This window comes from Canis aureus, chromosome 1 (genome assembly GCF_053574225.1).
Source record: "Canis aureus isolate CA01 chromosome 1, VMU_Caureus_v.1.0, whole genome shotgun sequence".
NCBI lineage: Eukaryota > Metazoa > Chordata > Mammalia > Carnivora > Canidae > Canis > Canis aureus.
This window is the reverse complement of record NC_135611.1, coordinates 68658771-68673453: the sequence shown is the minus strand read 5'-3', so window position 1 is coordinate 68673453 and position 14683 is coordinate 68658771. Positions and strand designations below refer to the sequence as shown.

The following is a 14683-nucleotide window of genomic DNA, read 5'->3' as shown; positions in this document are numbered from 1 at the left end:
CACTGAGTCAGAAACTCTCAGAGCAGGACCTTGGCATGTGTACTGTATAAAAACTGTGAGTATGATTCTCCCCACTGGGTACGTATGTATGTGTAAATTTATATTTAATTGTATTACGGATTTTTTCTTACCTAGATACAAAAAACAGAATAGTATATGAACCCCATAAACCTATCAACAGTGATCACACCTATTTTTCTAATCTCATTCCATCCTGTCTCCCACACCTTGTTTCCTTCTAGTACTTATAAGGAAATCATAGACATCCTGTCATTTCACCCATAATTTCTTCACATTGCATCTCTGCCTTATAAGGGCCTGGGGCTGCTTTGATGAGCATCTGGTTATGAATTGCTGAATCATGCAGGTCTCAAGTCCATTGAGGACTTTGATCTGTGATTTTTCTACTATCATTCAAGCTCACCTTTCAGCGTAAATGGAGGCTGTACTTTTTGTTGTTGTTAAGATTCATTTATTAGAGAGGGAGCACGAGCAGGAGGGGCAGAGGGAGACAGGGAGAGGATCCCAAGCAGACTCCGCAGTGAGCTCGGAGCCAGACTTGGGCCTCAGTCTCACCCACCATGCGATCAAGATCATGACCCGAGCCAAAAACAAGAGTTGGATGCTCAACGTACTGCACCACCCAGGCACCCTCGGAAGCTGTACATTTATGAGAAAGAGATTTTGCCAAATAAGCTGAGCTCCTCACATCTTCCCTCCTTGGTAGAGGGAATATTCCCTCTGTGGTTAACTTCAGTGTTAGCCCAGGATGATCTCATGTCACACCCTAAATTTATAATTGAGGAACCCATATTTAGAGAGCTTACCTGACTTGCTAAAAGATCCAAGATGATCTTATAACATTTAACATTTAGGGGCGGCCCGGGTGGCTCAGCGGTTTAGCGCCACCTTCAGCCCAGGGTGTGATCCTGGGGTCCTGGGATCGAGTCCCACGTCAGGCTCCCTGCATGGAGCTTGCTTCTCCCTCTGCCTGTGTCTCTGCCTCTCTCTCTCTCTCTTTCTCTCATAAGTAAGTAAGTAAGTAAGTAAATAAATAAATAAATAAATATCTTAAAATTTTTTTTTAACATTTAGGATTTGGGGCTTGGAAAAGAACTCTGTTGCTGCTACTTTCTGCCATTCTCTTCTAGAAAATCTTGGAGTTGACAGCAGTGCGGTGTGGATTCTGGATTGTTTATAGCCAGGGCTGCATGTCTGATCACAACCCTGTTTAGAATTCCATTTCTGGTTTCATTTAACAGCTCTGACCCAGAGCATCATTGCAGATATTGTTTTAAGCATCTGCTTTAGGTCTGGAAACAGTGTCTGGATCTACCTGGGGACTTACGTGGAAAATCACAGTATAGTATCAAGCGCAGAATCTTGTTTTTTTTTTTTTTTTTTTTGAAGACGTTTGTGATTTTTATTATAGTACATAAAGAATACCATATTAGAGGAAAAAAACTTAGTTTTGTTGTAAATTAAATGCATATTCCTATAGAAGCTATTTCAGGTTCTTTAAAAGTCTCTGAATCTGATTTGGATAAAAGTTTAAGCATTTGGATAATAGAGGGTCTATTATAGTCAGGACTTAGGCAGTTCAAGATGGCAGAGAATACTTTCATGTCTCACCTCCAGTCGGACTAAGGTGATAAATATGCCATTTTAGTTTAAGGCACCTTGCTAAAATGTCCTTGTTTAATTTCCTAAAATATGTGTTATATTCTCTTTCTTAAGAAAGTTGTTTTTTCACTTTGCCCTGTTGAAGATAAAATATTTTTCTGTAGCATTAAAAATGTCAGCTTACATTTAACTTAGCTTTTAATGAAAAAAATGAATTAATATTTTTTAAAGGTCTGACACTGAATTTCTAATCTAGAGTGCAAAAATATGAGCAATGCAGTGTTTATCTACATGTTATGAAGAAATGCTAAAGTCATTTTCTATTTAACCAAATAAGAAATAATAAGAAATGAAATATATTAAAAAAAACATTTTATGTTTATTTATTCATGAGAGACACAGAGAGAGAGGCAGAGACACAGGCAGAAGGAGAAGCAGGCTCCCCGTAGGGAGCCTGACGGACTCGATCCCAGGACCCTTGGGGGTCACGCCTTGAACCAAAGGCAGATGCTCAACCACTGAGCCACCCGGGCTGCCCTAAAATCTTGTTTTTAAAAATATTCTTTAGTTCAATATATAAAACATGTGAGGACCATATGAGATGATTTTCTCCATTGTAACAGTTTTTATATGCATAAGAAATTATTTTGTAAGTTGTAAAATCCTTTGTGACTAAATTTTAAGGTTGTGTTAGTGAAATACTGTTCTCCAGTCTTGCTGTACATCACATAACTTCAGCTCACCAGCACACCAAAAATAAACATTAAAAAAATAAGAGAGTCACAGCTGTTAAGACACACACGAAAAAAATGTGAAAGTTACAAAGATTATACTATTCACAGGTTCAGTTATTACTGTGGCTCAAGTTAAGAACAGACTATTTGGCTTAATGATCATGCCTGTTGTATCTGTTCAAAGCTTGGCAGCTCAATGTAATTAGTGCACTAATAGCTTGAGTATTTGATGTAGCATGATTTTGGAGCTTAATAGAAGTTGTCATACACCATTTAAACTGGAGCCTTGGCATCATTTATTGTTTATAGTCTTTAGCAAATATCATTTGGCCACCCTTGTCAAGATATCTGGGGAAAAAAAGGTTTCCAGAACGAGCTTCTAAACTCTCCATCTTTAACCATTATGCCTGCCAGTTACATGCATTTTTTTCTCCAATAGTGAAGGGCATGGCAGCTTCAAAGTGAGTCAGACTTTTCTATGTACGTGTTATTGTGAGAATTTGGATGGAATGTATCACTACAGAGGGAAACACTTAAGAACTGTTCCTGTCCTAGACACTCATGTGCACACACGCACACACAGCTTCCCTGCTAGAGCAGTCTCCTTAGTTGTCAAAGAACGTGACCAGTCGACCTAGGAAGGTGCTGTGAGCCGTTGTCGGCCAAAAAAAGGTTTAAACAGGCGCTCATATCCCAGTTCCCCTCCCTCCCTCCCTCCCTTCCTTCCTTCCTTCCTTCCTGGAGGAGGGTCAGAAGGAGAAGTAGACTCTCCGCTGAGCAGGGAGCCTGACTCAGGGCTCGATCGTGGGACTTTGGGATCATGACCTGAGCTGAAGGTAGACGCTTAACCCACTGAGCCACCCAGGCACCCCAGTTCTATGTGAAAGGAGTCAAAATAGTATAGTTAGTGGTTCGGGAAGGGCTAGAGCTGATCCAGAACTGGCCTAGCTCCACCCTCTGCTCACTAGGGGGAAGGTTCCATGAGGCACCTGGACCCATGCCACTCCCCATCTGTTCCAGAGCCAGGATACGGCGATTCCTTGACGTTCCACATACACATGAGAACTCCCGAGTGTCCTCAGTAGCTTGGCCCTGAGTCTCTTCCTTCCAAACTCTATCAGAGAGACTCTGGATTCCCATGTGTGTCACATGTGCTGCTCTTGGGTGTGACCCCCAACACCACACTGACCTGACTGCTGTATTTTATAAGGGAGCAGAGTTGTACTGTCTCCGGCACCGTCTCTGAACACATGTAGAAAGCGTAGGTCATGCCAACGTATTAGAGGGGTCTTGTAGGAAGAGTGGCCGCATCCACGAGCAGCTGCACACCAACATCGGTGACTCCCTGCAGAAGTAAACGACTGGAGGGTCCCTCGTAACACCTTGAATTCCTTCCTTCCTCTCTTTCCCTGCCTGTCTTTTCTCACTCATGGAGGAAATACCATGTGATAGATGGAGGCAATTTGTTTCTTTTAGGAAATGTTCCTAAGACAGTCTTTTTGCTATTTAGGAAATACATGTCAGTGTACGTTATTTTATTCTCGAGAAATACAATAATGTTAGCATAGCATTCTTAGAGATGTTTTTGAGTGATTCATGCCATCAATAAGTATTCGATAGCTGGCTACAGATGTGACGCAGTCATGTGGCATGTAGCTAGAACACAGGTATCCTATAGTGGAACCCCATCATAAAAGAGTCTCAGGGGAAGGAAGAAGTTCTCTTGGACCCTGTGGATCAGGAAGGTTCCTTGGAGTTGGATATATTTGAGTTGGGCCTTGAAATATCGATAGCAGGAGATATTACAGAAGAGGAGGAGAACGAACTTCAAGATAGGAAAGCCTGGGTGTTTGTAGCACATGTTGGTTGGCTTTTTTGGCCCAAACAATAGAATGTACCATGGGAATAGTGGAGAGAAAGGCCGGGAGCAGAGGAAGGTTGTCCTGTCCCTGAATTCTATGGCAGGAAATTATTTTTCTGGATCATTTTGGTATTGTAACTCATTTTTTGGTTGATCTCCTATATGTAAAGACTTATTGTCATCTTCACTTTAAAAGTCAGCATAGATTTGCCAGCCTTCTTGATATTTTACTGTTGGATGGGATATAATTATGGGAACAGTTGTTGCCACTATTATTTTTGCCAAAGAAGAACCTGTACGTAAGGATATGTGGCACCGTGACTTGAGCAGATTTCCTGACTTTCTTGAATGGGCATAAAGTATTCGGGTGTCTGCAAACCCTAGCCCCCTATTCAGGGCCCTCCATACTAATAGTAGATGGACGGAGAATCCAAAATACCGATATTTATTGCTTAATTGAGTGGACAAGGTGGATTAGGATTTTATGAACACAGACTCTGTGCTTTGACTGTTGCTATTACGATTTTAATCCAACATTTGTGTTCTGTGCCAGCTTCTTGTTTTCCACCCCCTAGAAGGAAGCAGGTGAGGCCGGGCCAGCAGGTAGAATGATCACGGTGGGACATAGGCTAGTGATGAAACCCAAGGGAAGAGTGTGTGCAGCACAATCCCTGAGTTAGAAGGTACCCCATTGATTTCATAGCTGCTGTGAAAGGAAAAAAATGCACACAACCAAATAAAAGCCCCTGTCCATTGGAAGAAGCCGCTCATTTTCCAAATGTTACAAATGAAAACAAATTGCCACAGAATCAAGGAAAAAGGTAACTTAGATTTGCATCCTGGGGGGTGGGGGGGCAGGGGTCAGAGACCAGACTACTTTGTCGGACCAAAATCTACGCCCCGGAAATTGAAAGTCAGCAAACCAAGCCAAGGGGCCAGGCCAATGGGACGGCAGCAGGAGTTGAGGGCTCTGGGAATGGGTTGGGATTGGGTGTCCTTCAGGGGTGGGGTTGAGCCTCTTCCCCAGGGACAGAAGTTAAAGGACCCTAGGAACACGGAGGTTCTTCCAGCTGGCCCGCGTTGTTTGGCTGGATGGAGTGTTCTCCACGAGGTCAGATGAGGGAGCAGGGTTTCCCAGGTTGGCCCGGGGCCTCTGCGGTGTCCCCACAGCTGAAACAGGTGCCTGCGGCCCTCTGGGGGGGAACGCCGTGGTCCTGCACAATCCCACGCTTCCGTGTCCAGCCTCGCCTGAGCCTCTCCCCTTGGCGGTTCTTGCACAACAATTCGCAGGTTACTGAGAAGCACGTGCAAGTCTCATGCAGGCACCTGCACTGTGATGTAGCCTCATTCTCTAAAGCCATGTTATTTTGGTTGAAATTTGAAAGAAGTCACATTAATTCCATTCCTGGTGTATCCATGCTTTACGTTGGTGTGGGGAGAGGGAATGAAAGCAATCCAAGACCATGGTCATTACAAAAAGATGATATTGTGAGCACAAAAAATACTAGAAGGCGTGTGTCTCATTACCTGCTAGGTGAGTAGACATAGAACAGTGCCTGGTACGCAGTCCATGCTTAGTGAGTTTTAGCTTAATTAAACAGGGTTTTGTAGGAAGTGCTTTGTAAAGCCTTTGCGCGTGCTGCTTGTCCTAAGGACGTGACATACAGTTATAAATACTAAATTACTATTTATTGTGGCAGAACAACCAAGAATTAATTAAGCCGGATATTTTGAATGTCCTAGCTCATGTTTTGCTGGTCCTCACAATCTTTGATAGTCCCCAACATAGAGACAGTTCTTAACACCTATCGGCAGAGCACTTAGAATCGGTCACCTGGGGTCAGAGCGTGCGGGTCGCCATGTGAACCCACTCACCAAGCGAGGAGCGGGAGAGATACAAACGTTTAGAAATGTATGTTTCTTTTGTTTTGATTTTTTAAATGCTCTCAGGAGCAAGAATTTCTGTGAGATTTTGTCAATGTGCAGGAAGATTTTTAAAATGCATACATTGCGAGAGCACACAAAGTAACTTCTTTCTGATTCAATTTCATAAATTGCTACATGAAGAAGCGCTCTCTAGTAGATAATACTCAGAAATCAGCACTTAATATGGCAGTAATGGTTATTGCTGTCATTCTTTACATCTTTAAAAATAATTAAGCATTACTGCATCGGCATTATAAAGTTCCCCTATCACCATTAAGAGGATATTTGAGGTTTGATGTAATTTAGCAAATTACATTATACAGTAGTTAAGGTTTTTATGTAGTGAAGTAAAATGCGTCGTAGTTGAGCACACTTACCATGTAATGCATTGTACAGAGTTCCACGTTGCAGCTGCTGCCAGCTTCGTTCCAATGTCATTATTGCTTTGCAGGCTGACGTTCCTCAGGGAGTGATTCGAGTGCAAGCTCCCCATCTCTCGAAAGTTTCCATGGCAATACAGCTAACTGAAGAACTAAAAGCCAGTGATGTGCTTGCCAGGTTTCTCAGCCAAGAAAGGTAGAGGCCTGTTTTGTTTTAATCATTCCGTGGCATAACTCACACGCGTGCTCTCTCCCTCCCTACCCCCCCTTCCTTAAAAAAAAAAAAAAACAAGTACGGGTGATGTGAAGTGCTTCAAAATTTGGTCTTCCCAGCAGAAAAGAAGAGCAGACTTGACAACTAGACTGTGGTAATGAGTCGAGTGCATTGGAGGTGGTTTATGTGTGAGTCGAGGCTGTTTGGAGCAGGATGTGTGAGCATTCCTTCACGGTGCCTGCAGCGGGCTCGGCCCCTGAGACCACTCAGTAGGCTTTCTAGAATATGTTGATCGGAGGTTAATCACCACGTGTAGGCTGTTAGGAAAATGGCCAGATAAGATACAGTGGGATTAAAACAAACAATACAAAATACAACTTTTTCTATGAGCTATGACGAATAAAAAGAAATGCCGAAATTTAAAACCAGGAATTGAGGGAGGACACGCAGCGCCTGGAGCTCTGACGTCTCCCACACACCTGGAACGCTGCCCTGGGGAGCCGCAGGGGGGCCGCAGCCCAGCCATCTCCGCTGCGCTGAGGCTGGTGGGCGTGGGAGGCGGCCTGTGGGAGCCCTTGGCATCCCTCTGATAATATCAGAGCATCTGCTTCTTGAGACATTGTATTTTTTTTTTTCTGGAATTTTAGAGCTTTAACAGGTAGGTTGGGTTTTTAGTTCTTGCCCTTTTAATTATTTTTAGCTAAAGTTATTATTTTAATGATTTCGCCCTCATTTCCACTCATTGAAAATTACTCTAAATGTCTTAAAAGGGAGATCCAGGGCCCGGGCGTCTTGGCTTAGGAATTCTGTGTGCTGGTCTTCCACGGAACGTCCTCTCCGCGTGGTGCTGTCCAAGGGCAGCCCCGGAGGTTTGTGCCAAAACCTCTCTGGAGTTAATACAGCACCTTGAATACTTGACAGGCCTCTGCTCTGGTTAAGGCTGTCACAGGTCGGAAGGGGATACAGATACACTGTAAAATGTCTTCGCTCCCGGTTCATAAACTGGGGAAAGAGCCAAGCCTGAGCAGTGAGGACGGCAGCGACGTAGACGACGGGCATGTGGGTAAGGCCCGGGCCCTTGGGGAGCCAGCCCCGCTCCCCCGGCAGCACCACGACGCATGCATGGCTATTGCTTGTTTAACTGATGAGAAAATCAAGACTTTGCAGGGTCACACCTTGCATAGGTGGTGGTGCTGAACTCTGAATGCATGGTTTCCTCCTGCAAAGGCTGCCCTTTCCACACTGTCCATACAAGCCAGGTTCCAGAAGCCATCCTGGACCTGGGGCCAGCGGTGCAGAGCCCCAGAGCAGCTGGATGCCTCGGTTCCCTGGAGGGTTTCTGCTTCATGAAATCAGCCCCCGTCCTCCCCACTCCCTGCTGTGGCCTGGGACACACCAGCCCTTGCTGCTGTGCGCACCAGGGACGAGTGCCCGCCCGCCCACCCGCTCCCAGGGGGTGCCCGAAGGACATCTGGCCACACTTCAGATCTAAGCAGCCCTTTCGGGCCAGACACAGCTATTGACACAGCGTCTACGCTGAGGACCCAAGCATCCAGTTCAGTCTGTGCTGTGGTTGCTGTACTGTGGTGACAGAAGACGAGACTGTCAGGCCAACCGTGACTTTAGTATTTAGGGTACAGCATGCTAGTCCTGGGCATATCATTATAGAGAGCACGAGGTTTGTGACAATTATCCTCCGCATACTGGGATTTTCTGCTTGGGGTGCTTTTGTTAAACGAGCATTTGCTGCCCCCCTGCAGTGGGATCTGTTTTTTGTTTTTGTTTTTTTTTTTTCTTTTTAAAGTTGTTATTTATTTACTCATGAGAGACACAGAGAGAGGCAGAGACACAGGCAGAGGGAGAAGCAGGCTCCATGCAGGGAGCCCGATGCAGGACTCGATCCCGGGACTCCGGGGTCATGACCTGAGCTGAAGGCAGATGCTCCACCGCTGAGCCCCCGCCAGGGGCCCCAGATCCATTTTTTTCCTGCCTCCTCCCTCATGCCCATCCTGCTCCACCTACGGGAAAGTCTGGTAAACATCTCTGCCCATTGCTTACCCCCAGCCCCAGCCATTCCTCAGGTCCCTTCTTTACGTCTGGGGGTGCTGAAGGCAGATGATCTGGATCCAAATGCCATCTTTTCCTATTTCATTTTAAGCTAGATTTGTAATCTCCTTAAGCCTCAAGCTTTTCGTTTACGAGTAGACCCTAATAGGACCAGCCTTGTCCTGCAATAATGAGCTGGGGAAGTGACCGTGAGCACATAGCACTACTTGTTCGGACCATACAAGTGAAACCCTCAGTGTTTATAAATATGTTCTCTTCCGCCACATTCCCCACCCCTCCCCTTTGCATTCCTCCTGTGTAGGGACCATTGGAAACCCTACCTCCCCCATCCTTTTCTCCCCTATTTTCTCCACCAAAGACAAGAACACACACTTTATTTACATAAAGTAAATATACAATAAATTTCACATTGACTCACCAGCCTTGATAAAGGCCATTGCCTTTTCCTTAATTTTAGATTTCTTGATGAGCATGACCCAAAGCTTGCATTTACCAGGAAATCTAGTTGAGGTTTCTTTAAAGTAGAACAAGAACCCAGATCCTGGAGAAATGGTCTTATCAAGTCTCCCAAGACATTCAGCTTGGTTTTCATAGAAATAATGACTTCTTATGATGATAGTTTATTGCATCATAGTCTATATTATAAGTAAAGATAATTATTATTTAATTTTAAAAACAAGCATACACTGGTTTGGAATAAAACGAGCTGTCTCTTGGCTAGGGCACGAGTCAGCAGGTGGATCTTAAGTGTGGGTGTATGTAAAGCCCCGAGTGTCTGTCATGTTGCAGACAACAGAGTAGCTGGAGTTGGATAACCCGGACGAGTCACCGGACGACGGGTTGGGGACGCTGCTTCCCAACACGATGGTTCGAATGAAAGTCGGGTCTCCTCTTCCCTCTGCAGTTCCGGGGAGCGTGTCTTCAGGGCCTTACAGGAGTGGTCCGCAAAGCCTTCCAGGCGTCACAATCCATTAGAGAGCTTTTGAGAAACAAGTTCTTTGGTTTGATCCAAATGTGCGAGATCAGCTTCTAGAGCTCTGGGTCTGAATTTTTAGCAGGTCTCTTGTATACAGAGTTTTGAAAAACTGCTGAATTTTATTTGAACCGAATACTCTGGAAGAGTTTATTCTTTGAAGAGCACAAATCTGCAAATGCATCTTCTACTTCTGAGGCCATCATAAGGACTATTTGCTTCTGCTTCGAGCGTATGTAACTCTCGTACCTGAACAGTCAGCACGGGAAGGTTATGAACCGGGTCTTACGCTTGACGTTCACCTTGCGTACTGTGAGCTGTCAGCACAGCAAACATGTGGTGGATACTTACTGACTAAATGCAGTGTAAAAACTAAGGCGGAAACATTTCTTCTTATAGTTTTAAGAGGACCTTCCTGGCCCCTTTGCCAACTGGCAAAGCAGTTGGTCATATTGATGATTTTATTGGCCGCGAAGATGTTACTTTTCTTCTTAATTTTACAAATTTAGATGCTGATTTATTATTTTGCCTTCAGATGTATGAGTCCATTTGTTTATTTTAATTTACAGGTATGACATTTTTATTACCTATTTGGCACACTTAACAGATGGGAAAATACGAATGTTAGATAATTACAGTGTGTCTAAGTTATGAATTTCCCATACAAGCCCGAATTCCCCAAGCACATTAAAGTGATTTACTTGCAAGCTGTTTGATGATACAACTAATCAGTTTGTTTTGTCCCCAATAGTGGGATTGCCCAGACTCTTAAGAAAGGGGAAGTTTTTTTGTATGAAATTGGAGGAAATATTGGTAAGCACATTTTGTTTCTCTCTGTGTTACATATGCTGATTTGACATTGCCGGTGGTTATTATTTGTATCTTTGGGGGCGGAAATCAGAAGTTACATATAGAAGTTGATGATGAATATTGTGGATTTGTTCAGTGGTCTTTTTCTCTTCAGGCTCTATTTGAGCTCCTCCCTGCAAAGGCCCATCTGCGTTGAACCTCAGCAAGGACGAGTTCCCTTAAAATAGTAGCTGCTTCTAGGACGTTAATGAACTTTTTCAAAACAACTTTCTTTTTTATATGCTTACATCACATCTTAATAAAGGAAGTAGCCGAGCTAATTTAAGGCCAGGATTACGTTTTTTATTATGGCCTAGTACGGATATTTTTAGTGAAAGCAGAAGTTATTTTTGCCATTGTTGATTGCCTTCTAAATAATGCGCACACACGCACGAAGGCAAACACAAAAATGCACAAGTACGCATACAAGCACATTGGTAACTTCAGAAATAGAAATAGAATGAATGGATTAGTTTTGACCGTGCCTTATATTTTATATGCCCGTTTTTAGTTATCAGTGGGTTGTACTCATCCCTATTAAAAGTTAAAGTGACATTTTTCTCTTTATTTTGACCCTCGAAAATGGCACAGGGTGAAATTGTTAACAAATAAAGAGTGTTTAATTCAAAGTAATAATTGAAATATTTTAAGATAAGTTTTATGGAATTATTTTCCTGGGACACAAAAGGATTAGTAAATATTGAAAGTTTAACGTGGGAATATGAGGGCTTGCTCTTACAATTTGAATAAACTGCAACTGTTAGAAGCCTGGAATTGTTAGCTTATTAGCAAGGCTTATTTAAATATTCATATATTTGATCTTGCATTTTTACTCCTAGAAATTGGGAATGAAGTGGTGTTTCTTACTTGGGTAGACCCAAAGCTGTTGCCACTCATGATAAAGGTGAATGAGCCATTTCAGAGCTCTTCACGCAAAGTATCTTCAACTTCTTAAATTAATCTGAAACCCGTTCCTTTGGAGAAAGCCTCCTAAATTGACTTCAGTATTTTGGCCAAGTCTTATAATGTTATGGGAGGTAAAGGATGGAGGGATATTTTGAAATTTTGTAAGAGTTCAGAGTTAAACCATGAGAAATAAGCTTAACATTGCATCCTGGCCCCTGCACCATATTCAATTGACCCAGTGTCTCTTTGGTAGGAGAACGCTGCCTTGATGACGACGCGTACATGAAGGACTTGTTCCAGCTCAACCCCAGCGCCGAGTGGGTCATAAAGTCAAAGCCATCCTAGGGGGTGGAGGCTGCAGATCTACCAGGACTTCCTGAGACTACTTGCTGGGGCGAGCGTGCAAATGGCAGGACTCTCCTATTGTTCAAATGTCCCCCACCATTGAATAGTGACACCCTGAAGCCTTAAAAAGTTACAGATTTGTGCTGCTGCCAGAATTATGTTAATTGTTAACAATATGATGAGCAAACCAGCATCTCTGGAGCGAGAGGAAAGGGAGTTTGGTAGCTTGGTGGCCATCACCCTCTGGGAGAGGTACCCAGAGGCGACAGTGAGTTTAATGTGAGAACATGCTCTCTCCCGTCTCCTCCTTTTTCTCTCCTAAAACCATATCCATAGAAATATGTGCTGCTGCTCCTTTTTCTCCCCCTCATGTCTGCCTTCCCCCAACTAGGTTTGCTTTTTAAAACCGAGAAGATCGCCAATACCAGGTATTTGGCGAGTCGTGAAGACAGTCCATCTGAAAACAGACCAAACTCAACAGTATTCCTGTCACTATCGAACGTTGATGTTCTTCCCTTTGAATCATTTGTTCCAACGAGAACATCCCACTGCTTCTTGCTGTATCACACGAAGTGATTTGCATTGTCTTCAGTTCGTCTGACACGTGCACAGAACCGTATCCACTATCAAGAAAATAAAACTGTCAGAGACTGCCAATTATTACTCAAATATTAAATACGTCCATCCTAAGAATAGATAAAATATATCCATGTGGAATAACTGGATTACAGATAACAAGGGAGTGAAAGCCAAATCACTTCATGTATGCTATGTTCTCCTAAGTGAGATTTACGAAGTCTTAGCTGGCTTTGCCTATCGTCATATTAGCATAAACACGCGTGATGGTATTGATCCACTAATGGTTAAGAATGTATTGTACTGAAACAGGGAATTATTATTTTTTTTAAGCTCATAAATAAGGCTGCAGGAAGAATTATTTTTTTTCTGGGTATGACACAGTCCTATGAACAAGCTTTTATTTCTGTACTTTAAATAATCAGAGTAAATTTATTAAAATGCTGCAGGAAGTACTATTCCCAGGGAGTTTAATGCACAAACCATATTGTGACAAGAGATGAGCCTCTGAACTGTAAATAAGAGGAACGAAGTGAGAAACTTTCAATATTTTATGAGCTTAGAGTGTAGTAAATAAAAGGTGATGTAAATGAATGTTGCACACACTGTGTTTATGATACTTTTAGTATTTTAGGGAAAATTACACATTCTCAGAAGCTCTTGATGTCACTCCAGTTAGGAGGGAAAATGCTGTTAATGAGAACAGTCATAAATTTTTAGCATGTAATTATAAGAGCAGCCTGTGGATATGATCATTTAAATAACATTGTGGTGATTTGTGCCATTGCTTTTTTATTTAAAAATTTTTTATAATTAAATGCATTTTTCTAAATTATCTTCTCTTGGAATTATTACTTTTAATCCTATGTGTTTATGAATGTACTATATTTTTGTTTTGTTTTTGTTTTGGTTAAAATCCACTTTTATTGCCCTGTTGCTCCTGTATAAATTGGGAAGACATGTAGAAGATAGAAAATTGTTTCCCACCTTAGTTTTTTCCTTATGCAAACTTCTGTTCTTAAGGATTTTTCAAAAACACATTGTATCCTGTTTCTAGTTTTGATGATATATATGAATTCTCCAAAATGTTTTAATAATTTTAAGCTAATGGAAGCAGTTAATGATATAAACTCAAATTTTAGTGCTCAATACATTTTAGGAGTCCACAATTCCGAACAAAGACTGGAGTGAACGTAATAATTTAGATAAATGGCTTCGTAAACATACATCAACTAGCTTTTTACCACATTTACTATTCCCCAGAATGCGTATTGGTGGGGGAAAGAGGGACACAAGAGGCTTTTGATAATGAGAAGAATGCCAGATCATGGTAAACGCATAAGAAGATGCCATGGCATGTCGGGTCCTTGGAACTCATGACTCCTGTTCCTTGATGTTGAACGATATTGCCTTTACATAATCAAAAAAGATGAAGATGTCTGTCTACTTCTGAAGAGGAAGAGCTTAGTAGTGTAGAGCCTCAAATATAAATGGCCTAGAATTAACCCAAATGTTTTTTCTATGATTTTTTTTTTCCCCGTAGTGAACTTTAAATCTTGTGGTAGGTGAGTTTTTGTTTGTACGTGAGGGGACATTGGAAACAACAAATATATTTGTTATGAATCTCAAACAGCTTAATCCTTAAGGGAGTTGCTGTTGAAAACTTAAGAGCTGGTTTTTAGAGAAGACTCGTTGCCCTGTTAATATTTCAGAGATGTTTCCTCTTTTCCGAAGTGGGTTACTGTAATTATTTACAGTCTTTGCTTACGGCTGCTGTTGCATTCAGCATAAACTTCTTGCTGGTGCTCTTTGGGAAAAGCAGCTTATTTGACCGACTTCCTGAAATGTCTTATTATTGCCTTTTCCTGATTTTTGTTAGACTGGATTTCATGTTCTACTTCATCCTACTGATCTCTTGGCCTCTTGATCAGTAGGTGGCAGTATTGGTCAGGGATTCCAGAGTTCCCGTGTTCCCTTTTATTGGCTGACTTTTACCCTTAACCTGTTGAGTGGGGAGGGAGAGGGGTGAGAGGGTTTTTTTGAGCCAAGATGAGACATTTTGACAATGTCTATTTCAAGCAGAAGGATCAGGACAAGAGGAAAGACAGTGAACCAGGAAGGTGAAAAGAAGGCAGTAAGGACATCCGTCTTTCGTGTCTATGTGGCAGTAAGGACATCCATCTTTCGTGTCTATGTGGTTTCTTCGTTCCACAGATACTTACTGGGCAT

General features: G+C 42.5%; 1 protein-coding gene across 3 annotated transcripts in view; it reads left to right on the top strand.

Annotated features, from left to right (window-relative positions):
* Positions 1 to 13289, top strand: part of ARHGAP18 (Rho GTPase activating protein 18) — a 119022-nt gene extending 105733 nt beyond the window's left edge. For 2 of the 3 annotated variants that reach the window (XM_077902714.1, XM_077902726.1), the window contains 3 exons: positions 6596 to 6720; positions 10530 to 10591; positions 11787 to 13289. In XM_077902714.1, the coding sequence (XP_077758840.1) occupies positions 6596 to 6720; positions 10530 to 10591; positions 11787 to 11878 (279 nt within the window). In that variant the 3' untranslated portion in view covers positions 11879 to 13289. The remainder of the gene's footprint in view (positions 1 to 6595; positions 6721 to 10529; positions 10592 to 11786) is intronic. The other variant, XR_013382795.1, reaches the window with a different exon arrangement.
* Positions 13290 to 14683: the final 1394 nt, after the last annotated feature.